Raw genomic sequence first — 27,555 nt, forward strand, 5'->3', positions numbered from 1 at the left:
TCCATTTCTTCAGGATAAAAAATGCAATATCGAGCAAGAAGCATCTACTGTACCGAAGTCTGTCCACAGTCTGCTGGGAAGCTAACGAGCATCTGGCAACTACAGCAGCTTTGAGGGGGGGAAATTTGCAGCTAGCAGAAGGGCCCAGCAGAAGGGGTATTGGAAATGGGGATACTTTAGATAATTTGGCCAACCACTATTATATTTTGGTGAGGTTATCTTAATCCGTGAGATCCTACAGAACAGTACTGTTGGTAAATCCATTTTATAAACTGCAACAGCACACAAGTAGGGATAAGCATCTGTGACGGTAAGAGGACATGAAAAGCTCTTTACAAAAGTATCTCTCCCTCCCCTTCTGTTAATAAATATACTTTTAGTTGTATCAAAAAATGACACTCCTATTTCTACTGGGCTGATACAGGATGACACATTTTTGGTGATATCATCAATTCCAACCACTTCTGCTTTAGAGTTCATACATATTCTTCTGTATTTGGACAACAGAGGTAATGAAGGCTTTGCAAATATCTAGAGCTAGGGAGCAATGTCATAATCTGGCTAGGAAATTTTGAAGTCTGTGATTTCTTCAAGACTGATAGGTCTTAATGAGTTCTCTTCCAGCTTGAGGGCTTTGAATGTTTGAATAAAGCAAAGACTTTTAAGATAATTATATATTTAAAGTGAGTAGAACTTAGGATTTCCCAGGCTGTGGAAGTTACAGGAAGAAATTAGGTCATATTGTACTTTTTGTAGCCCACCAGAGCACATTAACTTGGAAATCTTCCACTACCATAAGGGCTGACTTAGAAAATGTAGCACGTTAGAAGCAAGCACATCAGAAGAACCCAGCCTAGTAAAAGAGCTCAATGACAAATGGCATCTATCGTAAAAGTAAGGCTAACTCTATCCAGCTGAGCAGGAGTCCACTACCTTCTGTGTGCCATTGGATAAGATGAAGAGGAATGAGTAATTCTCTGTACCATCTGATAAGTATGCAGAAAAGCAATTCAAAGCTCCCCATCTTCAGCAGAACATTGGCAGAAGTGTGACATTCTCACCCCTTCTATTTATTTTTAAGCACTGCGAGTCAGCAAGCAGTGCAAAGTTGTTGCTCGTGTATCCTTTATCCAGCACCAAATACAGAAGACAAGGACATAACCTACATTTTTCTGTGCATAAAGTCAGTGAGGGAGACATGCTCAAAATCATGCAGACCTGGAGCAACAAATTGTATTTTCTGTAGCCTTGATTGCTTAAGGCTATGCACTTGTATAGCTGCACTTTCAACTGAAATTCTCAGTGCACTTTACAGACCTTAATAAGCCTTGTGGATTGTCAGTAAGATTACTAAACCACTGTTTTAGACATGGTAAGGGATTAGGCATAATCTAAGCACCTAAATTCAGTGCAATGCTGAAAATGCAAAAGGGCAACACAAAAATACCCTGCTATGCCCTGTCCAATGAATTCCATTGGCAACCTCACTTTTTTGCCCAATTCCATCGCTATGGCTTCACAGATACATCTCATTCAACTCATTAGTTTGCTGATGTACATATAGGACCACAAAAGACAAAGTATAGATATTTTATTGTTTCTCAGAATCACATTTTCCTACTTTTTACTGAGTGTTAACTCACTGCTGATTGAGGAGGTCAAAAGCACAAATGGGCTCAGAAAAGACCTAAACAAATTAATAGAGAGGTTTATTGTCCACTCTGATTACTGTAGCCTATTCACCATCTACCACTCAGCAAGTCCCCACGCCAGTATTTGTTACCAGGAAGGGTTAACCTTTTTGCTTCATTTTTTAGCCTTCACTACTGGCCACTGTCAATGGTAGAGCCTTAAGCTAGATGGACACTTGCTATGAGTCAGTCTGGCTGTTCTTACTCTTCAATTACTTGGAATATAATGGTACAAATAATATTACAAACACTGTATTTAATTCCAAACAGTGATACTGGGCCTGACCAAAATGCTTCAATGTATGTGAAAAGCCTCCATTTTTTTCAAATGGACCTCAGATCAAATTCAAATGTCACTACTTGCATGTATAAGGGAACCCTAGGAATCCCTGATAAGATCCCTATTGATGGGATCTCTTGAGCCTTGCATCTTTTGGCAATGTCATTGTAAGTTACCATTTTCATCCTGCCTGAAAAGTAACCTTTTTAGCAAGCATTCATTCATACTTACATAGACAAAACCTTCACTTCAATGATGTCCTGCCGTAATTCCAGGCATTTGGTAGAGTTGTACTCCAAAGGCCCTTCATAAAACTCAAAATACCTGAAGAACAACAAGAAAAAAAGATTATAAATAAGGCTTAGACTAGAATACTTGTCTTACACATCAACGGAAATTTGCTTAAAGGTGTCATTTATGATTTCTGCCTAACTTGAGACTACACTGTCTGGCCCATAGGCAGGTTATTACTTCACAGGAAAACACAGATGTCATTGCTGACTGTAGAACAGCCACCCATGCCCAGTTTGTCCATCCCTACAAGAGTTCATCTATCTTGTAGGCACCAACAAGGACCAGCTGCCTTCTCCAGCAGTCAGCACATGGCAGCTGCCGCTGAAAGTCAGGGGAAAAGCAATGATCACTTAAGAAACACTGCTCCCATCCTTTGGGTGTCTGAATGTGCTGAGAGCTTAAAAAACAGTACCTTAAATTTTGCTCTCAGGTAGAATGCAAAGTGCTGGGGGTTGCATCTTGTCTGTGGAGACTGTTGCATAGCCCTACACAATTGAGCTTTTCATTGGGATTTAGTCTTTTGGTATATTCGGAGGGCAAGGGAAGCTGGGATTTTCTTCTCAAAAAATTTGAGGTGGTTTTGAGAATGAAAGGATTTGAATGCTCAGACACAGCACAAATGACAGTGCTACTCTTAATTAAAATAAAGACATAAATATTTACTTTTTTGGTTAAATTCCTCCATCTTAGCCATCATTATCATTAGAAGTCTGTATTAAAGCCTAGTACCTAAGAACTGTGCATACCCATAGCGCAGTTATTAATATAATGAAGAAATACAAAGTGACGACCTGGAGGAAAAGGTATTATGACCAAGGCTAGAGCAAGATATTTTGATGGATCCTTTAAAATCTCAGAATTCATGAGGCTGTAACTCCAAACTATCTTTTGAATTTTCAATATGAAAGAAAAATACAAGATTCCTGGAAGAGCTTTATTTAAACCATCATTGGAAATGTAATATTTTGGGTTCATGTCATTTTAAAATAACATCAAAATTCCTGTTGGACCTGAATGTCTGTTCAGTTCTGAATATATAATCCTTAAGTAGGAAAGCCTTGTTAGTTTCCTTAGGAGTTCATGTTTATAATTAATATCGGAATTTGGGGGGATCCAAAGCTTGATCTGTTCTGGAGAAGTGCTAAGGGTTCACACCTCCCAGGGGAACTGTAGGAAGGGAGAGTGTCCAGAAAATAACACCTCCAGGTATCTTCAATGGGGCCTCCAAAGGCCAGAAGCATCTAAAAACAAACAGCTTCTGAATTTTGCCTTGTAAGTACATCCAGAAATCAGTCTGATAAAGCAGGGAAGAGACAAACCTATAGAAGGGAGAAAGGGAATATAGCATGCAAGTGGAAAAAGCTCAAGAGCTTCCCAAAGCAATCTGCTACCAACTGGGAATGTTTCTATCCTGTCAAATGCTGCTTTAGGATATGTCTCCTTCACCTGTCCTTGAGGTTTTCACCACCTTAGCTTTGCCAAACCCCAAACCAATCATTTCTGTGATCCAGTGAGAGGCACAAACCTTGAGACTGAAAGGAGGAAGCCCATGCCTAGAAGGTGGCAGAACATCATAAAACCCCAATAAAGAAGTAAAATGATTACTGTCAGAAAAAAACCAATAGCTTAGCAATCTTTAAAAAGTGTGACTATTAGGAAATGTGTTTAGATAGTCTTCAAGGCAACAAATATATTTTTATGAGTTTTATAGAGGAAATTATGTATCTAAAGCACTCCATAATCTGTGACAAATCTGGGAAAAGACTTCCTCAGCCTCCAGAAGGGAGATATAGTTCATGTAACATGAACCTTCATCTGGTGTCTCACCAAAAGGCTTGGGCTCTCCTTCCAACTCAATTGCTCACCTGGACATTCAGCCTTTTTAGTAAAGAGTAGCTGAAATCCATTGCAGTGGCACAAGTCCTGCATGCTTGGCTTGCTGAGCTGCAGCTGAGCAACCTGTCTATTTTGAAAGCTGTTCCCACTGAAACTGGATTAAGAGCTCACCTGGTTGCACCAGACTGAAGCCCTGTGTGGATGTCTTCCCGATAAATTTCTCTCTGTGGAGCCAACACCATAGGACTTCTTGCTGGTCACAGAATTTTACTGTATTTTCTGGTATCCATTCTTTGGTTCTTTGAGTCAGACAAGACTGGGACCCTGAATGTGCATGTTTTACACAATAGCCAGAGGCAGGTATACATCCCCACACAACACTCAGCACGTTACACACCACTCCTACCTCTTTGGGCGTAAGGGGGATAGCAATGGCTATCAGCCTCATCCTCACCTTTCACCTAACGCTGGATTTCAGTACCTTGTATGTGCCTCAGGACAGATAAGAATGGCAAAAATCTAGATTAGCATGTATTTTTATCTTTCCAGCACACTTCTGGCTCTGCTGCTAAGTTAAAGAACTGCAGCTCAGATGTCAAACAGCACAGGCTATCATGTGGGAACGCCGCAGCAGGGGAAAGCTGGCTTCAGCCCGTGGCAGTGGAGACAAAGATGTCATTTTATGAAACAGAGATGAAATTTCCTGAGTCGCAGAGATTCCCTTTGATCATTGCCAGTTTACCCAATCCACAAACCAAAAATAGAAATGAAAAAGGATGTGTTACCAAAGGTGCAGAAGGGTAAGGAGGAAAGGATTGGGTAAAAAATAATCCACTTCTGGATCTGAAAGGAAATGCATGAGGCAGCATTGCATTTGTAGCAGAGTTATTCCATTAGCTTACAGCTTCAAAAAGCACAGGACTGTCCTGCAAGTCACTAACTCTCACAATAGCTCCAGCTTTTCCAGCAGAGTCACTGGGAGTAGTGAATTCACCATTTGGCACCTTGTGGAAGTGCAGAGGGAGGATCTGTGAAAGAGGCTGGATGACACGCTGCCGATGGGACACCTACACGCCTCCCACAGCAAAGGCAGGGGACACTGACAGCGGTGTCACTTCTGCACCGACTGGGGGAGAAGATGCTACTGGCCATGGGATGAGCTCAACTGAAACTAACTCATCCTGCCTGAGCTGCTGAATAATCATCATCTGGGCTGTCATTCATAAGCCCTGAACCGCATCTGAAGCACCCAGGCAGACGCTAAGCCTCCTTAGTGTTAATGCTACTGATGCTGTAGCACTTAGGTTGCAAGCGTTAATGACAATACAACAGCATTAAGGAATTTGTGAAACAGTATCTAGTCAATAAACAAAAAAAAATATTTTTTCTTCTCTTTCTCCCAGGAGCGTTCATGCTATTTATTTGCTTCACAGCAATTCCCCTTCTGCAACAGACACCGAGGCAAATTAGCAGAGGCAGCTCCCTGGAGCACCGGCCGACCTCTTCCCGCAGAAGTGTTTCATGCTGTACTTTCCCAGGATACAGCTTTTGCACAACACCGGGCTCTAGCACAAAGAATATGGGTTCCCTCAACCCCCGCGGATGTCCTTTAAACCCAGCTCCTCCGCTCAGCAGGGTCTGGTCCTGCTGGGAGTGTTTGGAGACCAGCTCCCCCCGCACTCTCCCAGAGGAAGCATCAGTCTCACCCACTCCCTGGGCTCCGAGTGCTACTTCTGCCTATTAACTCCCACTCTAAACCATGTAGTTCCCTGTGAACGAAGATACATTTGCCTGTCAGAAAGCTTAAATTAGCACAAATGGAAACCGTCCTCCCCATCATCTTCCTCAGTCTGATATCCAGCTAAGAAGCAAGGGTGTAGTGCAATTTATTTTGATTTATGCTCTTGATTAGTGACAAGTGACACACCTGACTACGCTACTCCTTTTGTTACAGAAAAGGGCTGTGTTTCAGCTTTACAAGAATGACAGTCATGTTTTATATCCATAAAACAGAGTTGATATGTCATCGCCAGAATGTCCTCTCCCTGCATTGCCTTTGCTTCCCCTGCTGAAATCTAAATAATTTTTACCCCTCAAAGGTCACAAGTTTACCGGAAAACCAACACAAGAATTCATGATTCTTTACAATAGGGAGCACAACGACAACCGAGTCACAACAAACAGCACAGTCGCATGCGGGATTGCATTTTCTCAGGGTATTGGGCACTACACACAACTCACTGCTTTATGTCCATTCAGGTCAATTGTAGCTTCCAAATCTACAACATTTTTCCAGGATCAAATCCTGTATCTGAACACCACACAAGCTGCAAGTCCTCAGAGAGGACTCTATTTTTACGGCACTCAGTACTGAATGCCCAGAAATGAGATGCTATTCACTCTGTAATTTTCCATTTTTGACTAACTGAGACTTTCTTCTTTTCTAACTTTCATGTCTCCCATTGCAACCCCACTTCCAGCTGAACAGCTTACTGAGCTCGATAGTGAGAGGCAGATTTGGTTTCCCAGTCCACCAGCTAACTCTTAGGTCTTTGATCATCAGCAGTTGGGTTGTTCCTGCTTTGATCAAAAGTAAGCTTTTCTTGATCATGCTACATGAATTAAAAAGGCTGAGACTTCAATCCTGTCTTCAAGCGACACTTGGATTGAGGCACTGATGTGTCTGATATATTGAACAAAGGTTTTAAAATATAATTGAGTGTAATTGTCAGGCATCTTTTAAACAAGACCATTTTCCCCTGCACAAGCCGCCTTCCCCTTTTGCTCGTTCCTGCAGTGCCGGTTCTGCACTGTTTGCAGTGAGGCTGCAGCACTTATGCTGCAAGAAAGCAGAGTATCGCAGGAAGGATTCCACCTACCCTCCAGGAAAAACAAAGATCTTTCCAAAAATATACATTATCCAGTGACTAAGAAATGAGAATAAATGAACCAAGCCCTGCAGGCTTCTACTAAACACTTATTAAGAGAACTGTCCAATTAGCAGTGCCTGCACTCATCAGTATGGGGAGATCCATGGCCAACCTCGGGTCTAGATTCACCTTCCCTACTCAGGAACCTTGCAAGCGTGCCAGAGCATGCTCCCCAAAGCACACAGGGACTCACATTCATCTGGCCAGGCCAGCATGGGATCTTCAGACCCTTGTAGCAAAAATACTGCTGAGGTGGAGAATATCATGGCTATAGGGGCTCTGAAAAACTCATCCAGAGCAGAGCAAACTAGGTGTTGACTTCATCAAAGAGCCCACTGTGAGCGAGCAACCAAATCCCGCTAGCCTTTGCTTCTATTAATATTTCTATGTGACAATATCAAAAACTACAAGATTTGGTCAAAAGGTTTAAGGGCCTGACATCAATACAGTGATTTTTTTCCTTCAAAGAGTGCATCCTACCACTTCTCATGGAGTATTCTCCTAAGATTACTTTGACCTCATTTGGAAGGCACGATCCCCATTTGACAGATAAAGAAGCTGATGTAGAGGCTGATTGACAGGTAAGTCAGGGGCAGGCAGGAACTGGGACCTTGGGATCTGCTCTCATAGACACTGCCTAGACTAGACAATTGCCACCAAGAACAAAAGCAGCCACTGAAGTTAATGGAAATCATAATGACCTTTCACACTACACCTTGCAAAAGAAAACACCTGTGGATGTACTGACATTAAATGAGATCCCCCTGCTTTGAGAATTGGCAAGTGAAGCGGAAATGTTTGATGCCCTCAGATTAATTTACACTCTGCTAGGACTGGAGCACTAAAAATCATGTTGCTGCATGTGTTGTTTCTGCTGTTTGAGAGCCTGTATTGTTGTCTTGTCCACACCAGGATAGTGCTTGAAAGACTGAAGTGAGACAGAAGGTGTTGTGGGCACAAAGGAAGAGGCTGGAAAAGCAAGACTTCTGTACCGGTTGCTGAAACTATTTGATTACTTCCTCCTTGGGGACAACAAATACAAAAGAAGTTGGTTCACATTCCTCCTGGCTACCACCTGCTGATGCCAATGTCACTGGCATTAACCGGTTTAAATCTTTTACCACCTTCATCTCTAACATTACTATATGTAGTAGGTGTCTAACTGATGATGAATTTTCAGTATGTGGCTGTAGCTAGGAACAAAATGTGTCATTATAAACAGTGATATTTTTCATTATAAAAAAAATGAAAATATAAGCAAGAGAAAATATTCATACATCTTTGTATACATTATATGGTAAAAGCTCTTCTGAATTACTGCATCAATTTCTGATATTTCTGGGCTGTGCTTGCAGCCCAGAAAGCCAACTGTATCCTGGGCTGCATCAGAAGAAGCGTGACCAGCAGGTCGAGGGAGGGGATTCTCCCCTCTACTCTGCTCTGGTGAGACCCCACCTGCAGTACTGCATCCAGCTCTGGGGTCCTCCACATAAGAAAGACATGGACCTGTTGGAGCATGTCCAGAGGGGGCCCACGAAGATGATCAGAGGGATGGAACACCTCTCCTATGAGGACAGGCTGAGGGAATTGGGGTTGTTCAGCCGGAGAACAGAAGGCTCTGGGGAGACCTTATAGCAGCCATCCAGTACCTAAAGGGGGCTTGGAAGAAAGCTGGAGAGAGATTTTTTACAAGGGCATGTAGTGATAGAACAAGGGGTAATGGCTTTAAACTGAAAGAGGGTAGATTTAGATTAGATGTAAGGAAGAAATTCTTCACTATGAAGGTGGTGAGGCACTGGAACAGGTTGCCCAGAGAAGTTGTGGATGCCCCATCCCTGGAAGTGTTCAGGGCCAGGCTGGATGGCGCTTTGAGTAACCTGGTCTACTGGAAGGTGTTCCTGCCTGTGGCAGGGGGGTTGGAACTAGATGATCTTTAAGGTCCCTTCCAACCCAAACCATTCTATGATTCTATGATTCTCTTTCAACTTTGAGGGTTTGAGACATTGGCAAGAGATACAAAAGGACCTGCAGAAATTATTTGGGTTCCAAAAAGTATGAGAGACGTATGAAGCTTAATCCAAACATACGGTTACTGAGTAGGCTGACACTACAAGAGGATGCAATTCCTAGTAACAGGAAGCTTTTCAATACAGCATAGCAAGGAAGGAAAAATAGTATCTGATGCCTGGAAGCTGAAGATAGAAATGGCATCTTTAGTTCGAGGCTGGTTTTCTTTCTAGAAGAACCAGAGTAATCAAACAAAAGTCAGGAGACGGAATTCTTGTACAGGTACTCATGCTTCCCAGAAGATTCATGTAGCTGAGGTTAAAAGCTATTAACTCATGAAGCTCCTGATCTTCCACCTAGGATATTTTGAAATGTTTAGCTAGATTTGCCTCCTTACAGTGTCACAAGTTTTTCTGGGTTTTGGCAATAGATGGCCTCAGAAATGTCCATCCACCAAGACAAGGGCAGTTTCCCAAGATATCCTGCCTATCTTCCAAATTAAAGACTTTTACTTCAAAAAAAACAAAAGTGCTTCCACAAACCAGCCCTAAATCCATAAGTTTGATCTTCCACAGAAGAGGAGTGGGTTTTATATTTCTGTCCTTTAAAAGCAGTTCATTGATAGCTCTATGTACCTCCCAAGTAACCTTAGAAAAGTGCATGCATCCATCTGTCATATCTCAGAGATGCCCCTTTTCTGGATTCCTTATTTGATCTGGTCCTGTGACTTCACAGGTAGTTTACACATCTGTACAGTTAAGATGATAGCTGTGATACCTTGAGGATATGTTTTTCATCACAACTATGAAAGCTCCTGGCAAACTGGCACAGGCTGCTCACTGCCATTCTGATTTTGATCTCCTGTCTTCATGTCTCAGCACACAGATCATTTGGGACTGCTTGGCTTTGCTGCCCGATACCACATTAGCAGTGTGAATTGACCAAACATCACTCACCCCAATGCCATATTGTTCCCTTCTCATCTGTCCACTTCTTTAGGACCCAAGTCTCTCCAAAATTTCAGTCTAATATACTAGCCAATACAGCTCTACAGCAACAGCTGTGGGTGTAACAGCAGGAGCTAAAGCAGAGACAGCCCTACAATGTGTTACCCCCAGAATGATTTATTGGAGAGTATATTGAATTGTAGTTTTGGGAAGACCTTGGTGTTTCTTTTCTTTCACAGTCACTGTATCAAAACAGCATTGGCTCCTGATAAACAGCCGTGGGGTATGCTGCAGGGAGTCCTATTTTACCAATGCTGAGTTTTCAGAACCCTTCCAATTTTTAATAGACGGCTGTTTTAATCAAGCCCATTCCCATCACTGTGATTGAAATAAGCTGCTGATGTTGTTATCCATATGACCATCTGGGAGGCATAACAAACTACATGACAACACTTGTACATCAATAACATCTCAAAAACCACATTTTAGTTTATTGTTGCAAGCAATGGCTTTTTTTTTTTTTTTTTGTGGTTCTTAAGATTTTAGTACCTTTGTATGAGGAGTTCAGCACTATGACTTAAGGAACATCCACAGCTACTGTCCTGGCCAATGAGTTCTGATAGCTCAAGCCCTTAAATTCCTTCCTGTAGAATGTGTATGTGATGAATCCAATTGATTACACTTTCTATTTTGTAGCCACTGGGGACAAAGCTCCAGATTTGTCATACTGGAGAACTCAGTGTATGAACTGACAGGCCCAAAAGCATAAAGCTCATGTCTCCTCTTGCCCGTCAAAGGCTTCTGTGGTCTCATTACCTAAGTCCTACACTGAAACTTATCTTCTGCTCAGATAAGACTGAAGGTGGCCGAGAACACCATAACCCAACCAATACGGCAGATAGATCATCATATCATTAAGGCAGTTTCTTGGCAACAAAAAATGCTTTAAGCATGAAGACTCACAATCCCAGTAAGTTGCAAAACACATTAAAAGGAGAACAGAAGAATCAGGGCTCTAGGAAGTAGTTGCATATATTACTTCTCATAACCAGTATCAGACAGAATCCTTTACCTGATTCCCCACAAGGATGCTGTAAGATTTATAATACTTACCACAAGATAAAAAGCAAAAGGTAGAATCTGAGCAATGGCTCATACATAAGAACCAAAAATAAGCCAGTATTCAACAATTGGTTGACATTGCATCTGAGTGGGTGTTTCAAAGAGCCTGCAGCCCACCTAGTCCTCCTTTGTTTGAAAGAACACCTCCCTGTGGCTTTGGGGAGGTGTTGAGTGTTTCACTTTTACTCCTTGAAAGTATTCACAACTTCTTCACTACCTAGAAGTCCTGCAGCAATGCAATATGCATCGAAATGAAGTCGGGCATCTACCCAGAGCAACATTAGATGCCACAAACATGATCCACACTCTCAGATGCACCACATACTGAGCCGAGCTCATGATACTAGCTTTTAACTCCATGGACTGGTTCTACACAATCTGAAGAACGTTCTTATGCACTGGGATGAAAAGCCTTGGTTAGCTTGGTTACTCCAGCACAGCAGAGCTGTCTGCAATCAGAGGAGGGGTCATTTTCCAAAACTGTGTAATGAACTCCCCTGGACAGTAAAAAACATGCCAATTGCAAGCCACACTTTAACTTCATGCATTAGTTATGGTCTGAAACAGTTTCTACTGAAATCAGATAACATGACACACTTTGTTTCTGTCCTACTTGATCATTTTCATGCAATGTTTAATCTTCACTGTTCATTGGTTTTGATATGGCCACTACTCTCGTGAAGTCTGGCTGTCTTGCAGTTCTAATGCACTTATTCTCTCAGTGTGCCTTTGCTCTGGAAGTCCTTCATTTTTGTCTAGCAAATCACTCCTACAGAATAAGTTGTCAATGTCTCTACACCATGTATTAAGTTACATAATTAAAAGATAAAGAATAGTTATAGAATATACATGGGTTGATACCACATATGTAAAATAAACATGTGTCTATATACATATCAATATACAAATTATATAAGCTAATGAAAAGCATATTAATATCTATTTCAGTTAATATCTTTAAACACCAAACCTTTTACAAGGAGGTGACAACACACAATAAACTGCAGAGCCATGCAGTGAAAGGTAATTACTGTGCATATGCTGACATATAATTAGTTTTGTGCACTTTAGACATCTCTCTGGAGACCTGTAAATATATACAAGTAAAACCAGGTTGGTAAAATGTAGTCTGCAAGTTTTCTATTTGGTGGAAAGAAGTACTCATTTGAGGAAGGCTTGTTTTGAATTTATATCAACAGCCTGAAGTTGGGTGTCAGATTAAGACTCTCAGGAGATGTCTAGTGATAACACAGTAAGAAAGGTGATCAAAGGTAAATAGTAAACAATTTATGACATAGCTCTGCAGTTATTCACCGCACAGCCTCACCTCCAGTCTCACCTCCACGTTTATACAGTTCTTTTTTATTTTGCCATGTTCTCAGCTTTCAGACAGTAGACAAATGGATAAATAATATCTATAACACACTTATGTGCAGTATATGTTGCAGCTAGACCTGTCCCTAACTCAAAATGCCCATCTTTCAGCTCCAGTCATTAACATGACACAGACTTAGAAATTTGCATCTTTTGTTGATATCATAACCTTTGAAATTTATACCTAACTTGTGCGGTTTGAGCCTGTTTGTATAAAAATACTTGCATCCTGAACCTCTTCATCTTTGAAGAGGCTAAACAGATTGAGAATAGTACTGTTGTTCAGTGCCTTACAGCTAGTACGTATTTTGCAGTCAAGGGTTTTGGTCCCCATCCTGCAATCAATGATGGTTCAGTTGTCTCTGTCAAGGGTGCCTAGAGGGGGAAGTCTATATTTATTAATTTTCTCATGTCTTCAAGAAGATATCTGTCTTTGTGCCACATTCAGTTCTTTTATATGCCAAGTGCCTAAACTGAAGACTGCATATACAGACTATAGATGCATACACAAAAAAGGCAACAAAAGTAGATATAGATAGATACACACGCACACACATACATACATACATACATACATACATAGAATGAACCATTTTTCCCTTGGTCTGAATGAAAAACTGCAGCTTCAGTTGCTTCTTTTTATAAAGAGCCTTAACTAGTTAAACCAGTCCAGTGGCGGGTAGCACTCATACAGGATCACATTACAGCAAAGAGCCTTAACAGGAATTGCAGCATTGCTGCGGTTCAGTGAGACTGGATGATTTTGGGCAGGTCAGACTCTGTACTTCTCCTTGCCTTTGAAATGCTATCAGCTCCACAGCTGTAGTGGTGTACGGTTACCAAAATGATGATATTTTAAATAAAATATATAATTTATCCAGAGAGAGTATTAAATGTAATCTTCTTTTAATTAATTTTATTTTTTCTTTAACTTAAAGTCTTTCTAAGATTTCCCCGCTACTTATTGAACTTGATACTACACATGACTCAGGATTTTTAACCTCTACAACTGAGGTTCCAGGAAGATACCCCAAATATTCACCCTATGCCTGTACCTGGATTTACGCAGATGGCCTGCGATAGCTATGAAGCTCTTTAGGCACAACTGCAGCCAGCTTCCTGACTATGCACACAGCTCTTTATGACCCTTCAGGTGTGTGTCAGTCAAAAGGATCCTACTACAAATTAATAAGTGTAAAAAGTGCAACGGCATATCAGTGCTTCTCATATTTTCAAAATAATGTAAATAAAGGAAATACTCTGGTCTTATCTTGATAGAACACTTTTCCCCTAATGGGCCTTGCAAAGATTTCAAGTTAAACTATGTTTTCTTAGAATATATATTCTATTATAAAGAAAGCCTTGGGCCAGATTCTCCAGTGTGCTCTGTGTGCATCAACACTGTCATGTTGGGACATTCTCCACCCAAGTCTCTCTCTCCCACAGTGCCACATATTGACACATAGCATTGGTGGGGGAATGGAAATAGGAGAGGCCAGGACACAGAAGTCACCCTCTTGCATACTGCATAGATGCTTATGGCATATTCCAAAATGGTCCCAAGACCTAGAAGGGGGAAAACAGCACAGCACTTGGGCATCCCTGGCATCTTCTGTGCCATGGGGAGCAGTACCGAGCAGCCAAAGGAAACTGCAAATCTCATTTTTCATACAGCCTGTGCTCACATTTGTGTTTCATACAAAGAGAGAGAGATCTCTGTAATTGTTCCCTCGGGTGTTGGTACCTGGTGCCTGTGTCACTGCCACTCTTCACTGCTCCGTCATCCGTGAAATTAAAGGTGCCGGTCCAATTTGCCAATTCCTCTCCATTCTGCCAGCTAAACTGCAGCCCTCTAGCAAGAAAACGAGGCAGTTGATATTTGATATCATTCATTAGGTTAAGTCTATCAGCATGAGTTCTCATGTCCTTTTTCTTAACACAGAAATGTGACTACGACACATTCATCAAAACCAATAAAAAGATACCAAGAACCACAAGACATCATCTTACTAGTGGAAACAATTAATTTACAGTTCCCATAGACTCTACAACTTCTTGGCTGAAAACAACACCAGATTCTCCAACCAAATTGGAAGGCCAGTAATCATCTGTGCTCATAAACAATATACATATGTGTGGAGCAAGGTGGAAATTTCATTCCCAGAGATGCAAGTGCAAAAAGCTGGAGACTTATGTGGAAAACTGCAGGGCCAAAGAATTAAACCCTCCAAACTTCAATTTTACATCTACAGTAGTTGTTAAATGTGGTGAGCACTGGGTCCTTCCTCTGATTTGTTGGCCGTGCTAGCAAAGGATTTGTCATTTAATGACTTCTCCAAGTCACACTATAATGCTTCTTTTTGCTGTTTGGGAAGATGATATTTTTTAAGCCAATGCATACCACAATCTTCATAACTCCCTGTTTTCCAAACTTTCACAAATTCATTCCAAGACCCATGATGCCTGAAGTCTTCTGGAAACTACACCTATAGCTGGGTAGAAATCCCACATGTATTTAAAAAAACTGAGTCTGAAAAAAACATTTGACAACACAAGTCAAATCCTTCCCTTAGCTCAGAAGTCAACAAGAAAGAATCTTGCAGATTTTTATTTTTAATCTTCTCCATTTTAACCCAATTTCATGATTTCAGAAGCCTGGCAGCTGAGTTGTGAACATTTGGTGCTGCCAATACTGAAAGTTAACTTCCCGGCTGGGCTGTGCGGGGACAGCCAGGAAGCAATCTGCCAGCCTGCTTTGCCCAAGAGAAAGGGCATCCAGGACCCCGCTAGTTTTCTTCATCAACAGACTTATTACAAGGACTGGAGAATCTCTCAGACCACATCCATCTTCTAGTCTAACTGGCAGCAGGTATAAGCATAGGAAATTAAGAAGGAACAACATGGGATGTTAAAATAAGGCCTCTTTGCTTCCTGCAGCAGGAAAGGGGAGTAGCTCTAAACAGCTCCAAAAACATAAAGTAGGAGTTTATTTGTTCTATATTGTGGAAATGTGTGCACATAACTTCTTGTCATCGTAGTTATTTTAAGACAACCTTGTCTAACTTCAGGTATCTGCAGTGCAGGCATTTCCACATGAGCTAATTGTCTTCATTCTTAAAAATCAGTAGAGATTGGCTCCGTACTGTTAGTTTAGGGGAAGATTCACCCCATCAAAGCCTGGCCTTCACCCTAGGGTGAACTGATCCATCCCCCAAACTCTCTCTCCATCGGCAGTACGGGGAGCACGAGGTTGCTTGCAGTGTAGGCACGCGCGATGGAAGAATCCCACCACCCAAGTGAAGTGCAGTGCATGTCACCACAAATGTTTTTTGACCTAAGCTCAAGATATTTTGAAAGAATTTAAGAAGTTTATTCTTGTATGTTTTGTGCCTTTTAATCTTTTTGTTCTGTTGTTTGTTTTATTGAAAACAGACTTTTTGGTAAAGGCATTCTGGGGGAGAAGGAATTCTGAAGAAGGTAGGGATCCATTTCAACACTCTGAACTGAGGAAAGAGCTAGCTTCCTAAACTGCCCTCTCCCCTTCCAAGCTGCCTCCCACCTCCAGCAGTCAAATTTTGCCTTTTTAACTTTTTAAGTATAAAAATAGGAACATTTCAAACACAGAAGCCAAATTTTTGCTCATAGGAGACCCATTCTAATTACTTCTTAGTTAAATGCATGGATGCAATTCTCCTGTTTTCCAAAAAGTCAAAACAAGTGGAAGTGACTATGCTGATTGCCATAAGCAAAATGAGATGATATCATATACTTACATCTTACATTCACCTTGGAGAGAGCTACTTTGGTGATCAATTTGGAGAATCGCATCAAAGGGTGTATAGGTTTTGCTATAATTGCTATAGGCTAATGCAGTGCTATGGCTTGTCAGTTGTACGTTGCTCTGACAGTTTTTAATCAGCTGAGGCTGCCCAAGGTACCACTTCCAAGTAACATATTGGTGTGAAGAAAACATGAGAAAATTCTCACTTTTACTAGGACACCTTCACCTTTAGGCTTGTTGAAATAAACACTTGTGATTCTCTCCCATGTACCACAGTCTAACACATTTTTTTGCCACACAGTAACTGGTTTCTTTTGAATGTGTATGTCTTTGTAAAAGGCATCTAAATACATGGCCTTAAAAATATGTTTTAATTGCTAAGGGCAGCACTGAATGATACATGGAGAGAGAGAGTAGAAGTGTGCGAAAACCAAGTTGCAATTGTACTTTTTAATTGGATTTAAATTAGATATTTTGGGCTTTGATATTTACTTGCAAACTGAAATAGAGAGCATCAATCTAGATAAATAGCTGGTGTTGGTGTGTCCTTCAGAGGTGAACTGTCCTAAAGCATAGCTAATATTCAGGCAGATGAAATAAAGAATTAAAACATTTTGTAAAGTCCTTTCGCTTTGTACGTCTTCACTCCACATGTAACAGCTGGAAGGAAAGCTAAGTAAATGCTCAAAGGCAGAGGGGGGTGAAGTCTGTCCATAAAGCAAAAGAAATGATAAAACCACTCTTTAATGCCCTCCTCTCATCAAGCCTTTTTTGGGAACAGTGTGTACTGTAGCTGAGGCACCAAGTTTAAAGGAGGACATGCACATTTTGGGTAAGATCCAAGAGGAGATCAGGAAGACTAAGACTGAGGAATGGTAGATATGTCTTACGATGAACAGCTTAAAATACTTAGCTTTGAAACAGCAGAATGGGGGATCTAACTGAGGTACAAAAATACCTAACAAGGGCAAGCAAGGGTCTGGGTATGACACTTCTACATGGTAAGGACAAAGTGCAAACTTGTGAGCTGAGCTTAGGGTCAGGAGCAAGCTAAGTGTCCAACCCTGAACCAGACAGGGAAAGGGGACCACACGGTGTTCTTCTTCCAACAGGTACTCCAGAGGTTAGCAACACATAGACTTATATATACACAAAACACACTACCGAAGAAACATTACACAGCTTATAGGACAGTGTGTCTCACAATGTGAGTCTGCAAGACTGAGACCAAGCTGCTGCTCTGCATTTTCTGGAGTGATGGTACAATAAACCTCTTCCTCCTAGTAAGAACAACTCCCATAAATAGTGGTTTGTAGTATTAGGACTGAGTAGAAATCAAGGATGAGACATTTAAAAACACTGACCTGAATTAATTCTGTTCCTAACAAGATTACTGAGAGTTTTACCATTCATTTCAATCAGCCTTGAGTTGGGAGATTTCAATTTTAAAAATATATTTTCTAATCCTCTCAGTTGTGAGTCGTAAGTGTTCATAAAAGCTGTCTGGCCAAATTTGCAAACAGCCTGAGAAAATGAAAAGAGACTTTAACTTCTCCATCGGTGTATTTCTTTTGCATATTACTGTAGTTAAATTCTACCATGTTCACTCCCAGCACTAACTACATTTAAACAGGTGAACAGGAGGTAAATTAAGCTTTTGTGAATCAGAATTGCAATAGGAAGGCACATGCAGGATGGAAACACAGAAAAGGAAGAGAAAAAGAAGCAGAACTAAAAAGAGAGTAAGGAAAGATTAAAAGAAGGGAAGGAAAGCAAAGGAAATTACTTAGACATAGAGGTCTCCTATGCAATTTAGACAGTTCATGTCAGAGTTTTAAAAAAAATCAAAAAGCTAATTTTAAGCCTGGGATCATTAGCAATGATTACCAATGGTGGAACTTCGCCATTTGCTCAATTTGCCTGAGTGTTATTTCCTTCTAAAATTAGGATGTTTCCCCAACATGTGATGCTGATGATGACAAGGGAAGACTATGAAAGATGTAATGACCAGAAACACTCTTAGTGCAGAGATGTTATGTTTTGCCCATTCACTGTAAGCAAATTTCTCATCGAGTTTTATGGACAACATTAATCACAGGACTTACCCCTAACAAATAAGAGTATGAGCAGTGTTGTGCCTTGCATTACAGAAACTCCATTAAGTTGAATGTCTTAGCAATAAAGACCTTGAGTTTCAGGTAAATGTCAAAGCAATATTTTGATCCTAATTGGTAACTGTAAGTGTTGAATCAGTATGTGGTCAAATAAACACTGGCGTACTGTAAGAATAGCAGGAGGGGGTGAAAAAACAGAAAATTAACAAAGCAGCAGTAATTCTGAAGGGCTTGTCAAGACCGGCTGTCAAGAAGCAGCAGGAAGCAAAGCAAAAAGCCTGTTGCCGCAATCCAAACAAGAAACAATTCCTGCACAAGCAGAGGTTTTAATAGCAGAGAATGTCAAACAATTATGAGGGTTTTGAACTATAAGGCGAGAATGAACAAGTGGATAGATTGCAGCAAGAAGCTTCGCATCCATGCTGCCATCACACTGAGATCCCACCTCAGGGCTGTCTCATTGCCTTTCTAAAGAGTGAAGGTAGGGCAAAAAAATCAGCTCAGACAGGAAAGCTTTTAAAAGGGAGCTATGCTACAGCTAATAAATGGAGAAGACCCCAAAGACTTTAAGCACAGCTAGAGGTCCTGTCTAGGCTCTAGCCAGAGAGCAGGCCATGACCATGTATGCAGCAGAATTTATTCAGGAGAGACCCACATGCTTTCAAGGCATAAGAGCAGTTTGGTGCAAGTGGCTGAGTAATACAGTGATCAGCACCTATGGGTAACGAGGACTGAATAGCAACAGGGACATCACGCAGGTGGTGCGAGGAGAGGGCATGGAAGATGCCACTCCAGTGCCAACCCATTCCCCCAAAACAACTAGCTCATCTCATTTAATCCCAGCCAGCAGGCTATTTCCACTCATCTTTCAAGGTGACAGCTACCACTACTCCCATCCTGCGTGTACCAGAGCAGACTAAACCCAAAAGCAAGCAAAACCAAGCAGAAACCAATGTCATTTTATATCGGTGAAGCTAAGCCAAAATCTGACTCAGCTTGCTAGCCTACCACAGATGGTCAAGCAAGGGGAAGCGGAAGAGTCTACAGACTCCTTCTTTGAAGGGTTGAAAAGGAGATACAAATGTCCCCAAGAGCAAGGCAAATGACTTCATTTTCTTTCTGGGCTCCCTCTCTTATTTGTCTTCACTTTTCCTGCCCTTTCTTTCTAGCAGTTATCATATTCCTTCTCTATATGCATTCTCCCTAGCAAAGAGGCCATTAGGAGGTGACAGCAAGCCCAGCTTTTCTGACTCCAGCTCCTGTTTAAGTTATAAGCTAATAGTATACACATGAATGCCATATACATCATTAATAATATTATAATCATATTTCTACAGGCCTGGTCATGGTGCTGTACTACACTGTTACATACTACCCAAACACAGAAGCCATATACAGTCCCTGCCCTGACAAACAGACAGTCCAGGCCATATATACGCTTCCTAAAATCAGTGGAAAATCACTTACTTTCACTGTACCTCTGTTTCCCCATTTCATAATTCTTGTGCCCTTGAGAGGAGGAACTGAAGACATCAGTGTTAAATGATCATGCTACTCTCTTTGAAAATGTAAATTGATGCCCCTAGCCTACTAACAGGGATGTTACAGAGGTATTGGAAAGTCAGATGGTTAATCTTGCTGAAGATCCAGTTCCTTCTTTCTGCAAAATAAGGAAACTATGACTCACTGTGTCCACAGGGCGTATGGAAAATAAAACGAAAACAGTGGTATGCATGAATGACCTGCAGATGAGAGTGATTGAAAACACTCACTAAAATGGATCAGAGAGTAGGAGGAGGTTGGGTAAGAAAGGGGAATATCAGGAGTCTCCAATGTGACAGACTGCTGCACAAGCAAAGACAAGCATAGCAGCCAACAGAGATAACAATAAGAGGAGTTTGGGAGAAAAAAACAAGGATCCATTTTTTTTTCATGCAGGCCAGAAACAGCAAGTTTATTTACGCTGCCCTTGAAAAGACATCAGAGGGGCTCCAAAGGAGTAAAGCATCCACTAGGTAACAATGAGATGCTGAGATCAAACCCAACCCAGCAGAGTCAAGGCAGACTAGCCTCTGTGTCCAAAAACTCCCCTTTCCTGACAAAAGGGCCACACTCAGTCCCTGAAGACAGTGAAGTTAGATGACAAAAGAAAGGCAAATGCTTACTTGAATAGTTTTATATCACTTCAAACACTCCAATCCACTTTGAAATAAATATTCAAGGCACAGAATCTAGAAAGACACAGCACAGATGAAAGAAAGAAATGTAAATCTGCCTATAGTAGCCCAGGTCCAATTCACCTGTGCTATAATACCAGAAAAATACCATGTGTCCATTGGCCTCTTTCAGTAGAGAATCCATGGGCATAACCCTACCAGGCACAGCATAAAGAAATAAAACATTTCTGGGGCCAACTCATGTGCTTGAGCAGGATGCTCCCCTTCTTATGTGAGTCCATAATAAAACTCACATTTGCATTCAGTGGAAGCAGAGGTGAATCTGACCAGTCCAGTTTAGAAAAATACTTATTTCTCCAGTAAAATTAGCAAAATGCAAGATTTAGTCTGGATACATTCACATACATACTTCTGCTCACTGCATTAATAGAGACCAGTCTTTGTCTCAGTGACCTAGGGCTTTGCAAGTTGACTGATACTGGGTAACTGCTGAGCTGATTGCTTGCTATCTTATTGGGAGAAGACCATTAGAAAAGGTTTTGAAAATGTATGAAAATATGTGGGAGAGCAGGAATGGTATATTCACAGCAAATGGAAGAAATGAAATAATATGGGTCCCATGAAAAGCAAAATATGGATGGAGGATGTGGGAAAGGGGCACGTCTGGTTACACTACGCACTTGGCCATACAGTATTATACCAGGGATAAGCTTGGCTCTACGTATTAGAGGGAAATGGTAGTAATAAAGTGGTGGAGGAGTATATTTTGACTAGCACAAAGAGCAAATCTGGAAACATAGGTGGGAAGCTTCTGGATTATAACCACTATTACACAGAAAAAGGTTTTGTTTCATGTAGCACATTTCACATTTTGGTTAAACCTTGCATCAGATATTTACATGCAACATCCGAAAAACCTGATATAAAATCACTTCCTAAGAAAGATAAAATAGACTCAACACCAACATTCAACTAGTCTGCTTAAACGGGACAAAGTGTTGACTAGGACGTCAAGGACATTGAAGGACACCCTTCAAAACAATACAGTCTTTCCTTTTCTCATCTGTGGCCAGAAGATAAACATCCAAGGAGTAATAGATAATCTGTGTCAATTCTATTTGTAATAATTATTCATAATTAAAATATTATTATTTGTAATAATTAGGGGCAACAGAAAACCCAAAACAGAATGACCTGACAGTGAGGCAGGTTGTTTCCTTTTCAAGAAAAAAGGCCAATCAAGCCCCAAGCACAGAGACTCACAGGAAATCCCAGATATTTTAAGATACCAGCAAATTCTGACATTTGAGATGGTAGCGCACTGCAAAGATACCTGATGCAGCATGGGTACCAGAAGCAATCTCACCACAGCATTAGAGATCTGACTGAGCTAATTGTTTTGCATCTCATGTTTCCAAAACTAATATATTTAGCACCAGGTCAAGTGTCTCTACACTGTACTATATTCTTCAGTGTAAACATACCCCATTTGCACTGAGGACCCATGCTGAAGATGATGAGCAAAATGCCATTTATACTCAATGTGTCTGTACCCCCTATCAGCCACAGGAGGAGGCAATATTCCACCTCTCCATGCACAGAAGTGGATGGCACCATCTCCTCCTACCATTTGTGCAAGGCCTCCAAACTGTTGACTGCCCAAGATTTTCAGCTAGGACTGTGAAAAGCCTAACTTTGGCTGTATTTGCTCTTATGGAAAGTGCTGTGAAACTACCAGTGACAGAGATGCTTTTAAGGTTTTCATCATGAGGACTAAAGCATAAAACTAACTAAATAAAGAGGACATGGAAGGACAGTGACTATCTGCAGGGCTGATGAAAAAGCAAAATGGATGCAAGCAACGGAGGGCAAGGACACCTCAAAGAAATGAGAGGTTAAGTCCACAATCTGCCTGAGGGAGCCATGGACTGCTGAGCAATGAATACACTTGAATTAAAAAATGAGAAATGAAATGAAAAAGCAATCAAGGGTAAGAATGAGGCACAGCGAAAGTAAGAAAATACAAAGCTTTGCACAGCGATTATGTCTGGACCAAATCCAGCGAGTGTAAGAATGATCAGGAAACTCTGATCAGGTCAGAAATAAAAGACCAAGTTACCAGGAGGTCTGCAACACTAGCCATGGAGGTCAGCGGTCAAGGATGTGATCGCTCACAGCTGGGACTGTGGGGGACACAAGTGTAGCACAACTCGAAGCAGGAAGACTGGGTTCTGGATTTGGCTTTCTACAAGTGTAGGTAAGATTGAACCTTGCACCTCCCCATACACATAGAGGGCAAGCAGCTAATTTTTTCAAAATGACATAAAACAAGTTCACGGCAGGTTATAACAGAGATGTTTTTGAAAGAAATGTCATGGGGTTTAAACCACTTTGGATGAAAGGGCTTTGATTCACAGGTGCTGAATGCTGGGCATTGGCAAAACTCAACCATTACTTTGTCATACAGAGGCAACAGATCTGTGGAAAGTGCAGAAAGCAGAGTTAGCCTAGATATTCAGCCAAATACTCAAAAAGAGCTGTTTGCATGGACAGAAGTAGGCCTAGAACCCAAAAACCAAGTTAGACTGAAGCAAGCTGCTACTGGGTATTATGTGAATTAGAATTAGGATCTAACCAGCGCCAAATTAATCAGTGAGGATAATGGCCACCTTTTGGCTGGTAAACAGGACACCTATGGTTCACTACTTCAGGGCAAGAAGCTTCTGCAGAGCTGCTACAGCCCAACATGATTCAAACCCTAAGCAAACCAACCACTCCTGTGCAGGGTGGGCTTGTGGGAACTGATTTAGGGACTGCCGGGTGGCCACAGCCACAGCAAAAGGGGCAAGTATCTGTAGGTCACTCTGTAGTGACTCACATCCCCCGTGGTTTGAGCTCAGGAAGGACCGTGGTGTAACACACCAGGGAATGAAACACTCAGGGTAATGCAATTTGCACATGTAAAATACTGAAATAACTGACTTTCATTACCTTAATTTACTGTCATCTGGGGAATGGAGAAGGACTGGCAATTCACAGACTAGATCAGCGTTTTTGCCATCTTAACAGCAGAGGTGCCGCACAACAATGCTAGAAATAAAGCAAGTCTAGAAGGAGCAGGGATTCAAACCCTGCCTGTTTTCTGCATCAGAGCCATAGAGAGTACTGCCAGGGAGCACAAGAGAGGAAATAACATACCCTCATGCTCTGGTACTAAATCTTCAGCCACTTGATGCTTTTCTATAAAAGTAAATTAAAATTATGGGTGAGTAAAAAACTCCAAGTAGCAGAAGGTAAGATTTTGGCTTCGGGACACTTTTCACAATAAAAGTCTCTGTTGCAGCCTGTGATAGAGCTGCGACTGTTTGCAGATTCTTACAGAGCTTTAATTCGCATGCCATGTACTTGTGAGCTCTCTCCTTTTATTTTATGTGGGGAGACAGGAGCATTACGTAAAGCGACCAACAGCAGCAATGAGAAAGGGAATGGGATGACCAGCGGGGGATGATTTTGCAGGCAGCTGAGTTAATCTGTCAGCTCCCTGTTCATTCTGCCCCCTCCATCCCATTGCCATCTCTCCCCTGAGCTCTCTCCCAGCACAGGCTGCAGTGCTCCTCTGACCTCTTGGGGAACTAATTCAGCTCCTCATCATTGCAAGGTTATTTAGGCATGATGGGGATGCCAGCACCCCGGTCCCCATCCCCTTGAAATGGTCTTGGGAATACCCTGTAGTAACAACAGCATGGCTGGAGTCTCAGCTTCTCCTGCTATGCTAGAATGGATTCGGTCATTTCAAGGTGGTGGCCATATCCCATACATACACATATTGGTGTACATAGCTTCAAGATTTTGCTGTCTCCTGAAGTTTCCAGTGCTCTTCTCTGAAGAAAACGGACCAAAACCAAAACCTGTGTGGTAGTGCCATCAGGGATTCAGCAAGGTGACTGACAGGTTGCATGTCATTTCATTGGGATAATATTTCACTCTGGTTAGAAACAGAGGGGGCACAGAGAGATGACTCATTAGGTGACCTTCAGCTTACTTCTCTTGGGAAAAATATTTAAATGGAAAGAGACGTTAAACACTGGAATAGATGGTCTTAGGTTACAGTTGACATCTTCACTTACGGTTAACATCTTCACAGGGTGTTATGAACAGGGCACAGGAGCACATGCCAGGTGTGGGGCAGGAGCTCCCAACTGCTATGAGTTAGCTGTAGTTCCTCAAGACCCCAGCTTAGGACAAAATACAACTCAGGCCACGTGCAGCCCCCATGTCCACATTGCAACTACTGCTGTTGCTGGTATAAATAAGATCTTACCTTGTCTTATAGCATGGTACAGACTAAATGACCTCTGAAGGTGTAGTCCAGGTTTATTTTCTGCGGGTTTATTCCATATTTTCCCATACTGTGCAAAAAATGATCATAAGGCATCTTTCTTATACGGGTAAGGAAACGGGTAAAGATGTCTGGGGATTGATTTGCAACTGTTGAATAAAAGCTGCTTCAGAAATACCAAAATGGTGGTATAACCTGAAGTTATGAGAGTCTGATATTAATTATAGGGTATACACATAAGAGTGATGTTTTAGTCTCATTTAAGAGATGTAAAGCTTTCAAATAATGCAGGCTGTCTGCATGGGAAGGTTTGCTGTTTCTTGCTGTGTGATTCTTTGAGTTATTGTACGTGCCCCTTCTGACAGACCCCAGGGTAATCTTTTTTTAAAGTCTTTAATAGCTTTGAAAATGCATTCTCCTCACTTGGCTGGAAAAAAAATAGTTTTAAAGGGGCAGATTCCCTTCTTCAGCTGACTCTCACCCTGTGCAGAAGTCAGGTTGTTAAAAAAACAGTATTTAATGAATTCTCTGCCAATAGAATATCGATATATAGCTCTGATATTTTTACATTGCCAAAGCAGACAAGGACTGTCCTATTGATCAATCCCATGCTACAGGTTGGGAGATGAAGACAGGGACCATATCAACATTTTTTACTGTAGTGGCAGTTTCCTGATGTAATCCAGGATTATTCCCTGCTGGCCAAACAAGAGCTCACAAAAAAAGGCCAGCCCTCAGCTGAGCATCTGATTCAAAAGAAAATTCAGCTGAAAGCCGAGCATTGGAAAGATGAGTCAATACAAAAGCAAGCAGCAGCTCTGGATTTAAGCAGAAGTCCACAGCATTTAACCTACTTTAGCAGATCAATGCAGCGGATTTTTAATCATCACATTAATCCTAAAATAAAAATAATTACCCCAGAGATCTGTATTAAAGTCCCTTAATTATATCTCATTTCATCATCCTTTTTACTCAGGATCAGGAGCTACAGAGACCAGAGCTTCCCGATGTCATTCTCCAGCTTGCAGTTTAACTCTCTCATTAGGACTTTAGCTGCTACTATGGGGATGAGGCATTGGCCTTGCTGAGAGCACCCACATCCATCCCACTTGGGGGAAAACTGAAAAAGTGAAAAAAAAGCTGGGCAGGATTCTGCTGTCCAATGACATGGTACAAAACAGCAGGGGAAGGAGCAGAGAACATTATATGGTGGGTGAAAAATGTGTGAATACCTAGAAATTCAATCTCTACATTCTCCCCTTCTTCCAGCAGTGCCAGGAGCTCATTAATATCTCATTAAGGGGAAAGAGGGGACTTGACCAGAGGCTGGATCCCTTATCAAATTTCACTGAGCAGAGTTTCTTTCCTGGAGCATCCTCTCCTGCCTGCAGTCCTGCCATCCCCACAGCCACCCTTTGGGAGCATAGCTGTGGAAAAATGCAGGACCACAAGCCTCCATGGCACTCTCCACGGGGAGCTTCAGGTGGTTTTTTATGGCAATAAAACCAGCCCATTCCCTGCTTGTAAGGACAGGTGGCATGGCACTGCTTACAGTCATCCAGTTAACTTTTCCATCTTTCTCCCAGAAAAGGGTACCTTTGTCCACACCACTTATTGCGACCAATCCCTAGTCTATGCTGTCCCCTGCGTTGTGCCCAAGCTGCTTATTTTCAGTCAGATTCCCCCTGCCTTGCTGACCTTTACCGATTTCCACCATGTTCTTGCAAAGAAACAAGCTAGCCCTGTGTTATATTCAGGCTTAAAAGCACTGTACATTTACTGGAATAGTACTTAAGGGCAATTTTCAGGTTTCTCTAAATACACTAGGGAATTTCTTCCCGCTGCCTTGGGAAGAGGCCCAGAGGCCTGTTATTGTTGCAGATGTTGGGAGGCAAGCAAAGGCTATCATAAAAAAAGCAGCATGTTGAATCCTAGTGAGTAAATGGCTTTAGGTTTAGGCAGCGTCCCCAGGCTCCAGCTTGGCAAGCAGCACCAAAGCTATAAATATCCCACTTCCCCTCTGCAAGGATGCTCTCCAAAACCACCAGCTCCTCCACGGTCCCTGGAGGTGCAAGCTATAACATGTCCAAGGAACCTCACAGCCAGCGTCAGCTTCTAACAGGGAACTTAACACCGGAGGTTTGTGAAAGGAAAGAGTAATTAACGGTTACAGCTACCCCTGCACGGAGCGGACTGGCAATCAAATTGCCTGGGAATGGTCACCATAATGTACTGCAGGGCATGAGAGTGAGAGAGGGAAAGAAAAAGTGAAAAAGTAGCTTCATTATAACATTATGCTAACAATGTAGGCTGCTATGTAAATCACCTTTCTGTCATTAATAACTGACAGCCTGAGACTGCCACATCTTGCATTTTCATTTCCATGAAAGATGGGAACTACTACTTCCCAGCAGAAAGGAGCCAAAGTGCTTTTTCCCTGCACTGAGGTGGGGGAAGAGACCCTCTTTAAGACTCTTTCATGTGATAAAAAAAAAGGAAAAGAAACAAATCATTACAAGCTGGAATAAAAAAGATTAAATAAACAGTGTCTTCCAGTCAAAGTGACAAATTGTATGCACATGTTTTCCAGTCAAAGTGACAAATTGTATGCACATGTCCCTGCTTGAGCCCCTTTGATGGCAGAGTGCTCAGAACCAGACTTT

At 41.7% G+C, this 27,555-nt stretch overlaps 1 protein-coding gene across 4 annotated transcripts in view; it reads right to left on the bottom strand.

Annotated features, from left to right (window-relative positions):
- ST8SIA5 (ST8 alpha-N-acetyl-neuraminide alpha-2,8-sialyltransferase 5) overlaps positions 1 to 27,555 on the bottom strand; it is an 81,950-nt gene that overhangs the window by 17,775 nt on the left and 36,620 nt on the right. For 3 of the 4 annotated variants that reach the window (XM_052778634.1, XM_052778636.1, XM_052778635.1), the window contains 2 exons: positions 14,226 to 14,333; positions 2,203 to 2,295 (listed from right to left, as the gene is read on the bottom strand). In XM_052778634.1, the coding sequence (XP_052634594.1) occupies positions 2,203 to 2,295; positions 14,226 to 14,333 (201 nt within the window). The remainder of the gene's footprint in view (positions 1 to 2,202; positions 2,296 to 14,225; positions 14,334 to 27,555) is intronic. The other variant, XM_052778637.1, reaches the window with a different exon arrangement.

Source organism: Harpia harpyja, chromosome Z, assembly GCF_026419915.1.
Source record: "Harpia harpyja isolate bHarHar1 chromosome Z, bHarHar1 primary haplotype, whole genome shotgun sequence".
Taxonomy (NCBI): Eukaryota; Metazoa; Chordata; class Aves; order Accipitriformes; family Accipitridae; genus Harpia; species Harpia harpyja.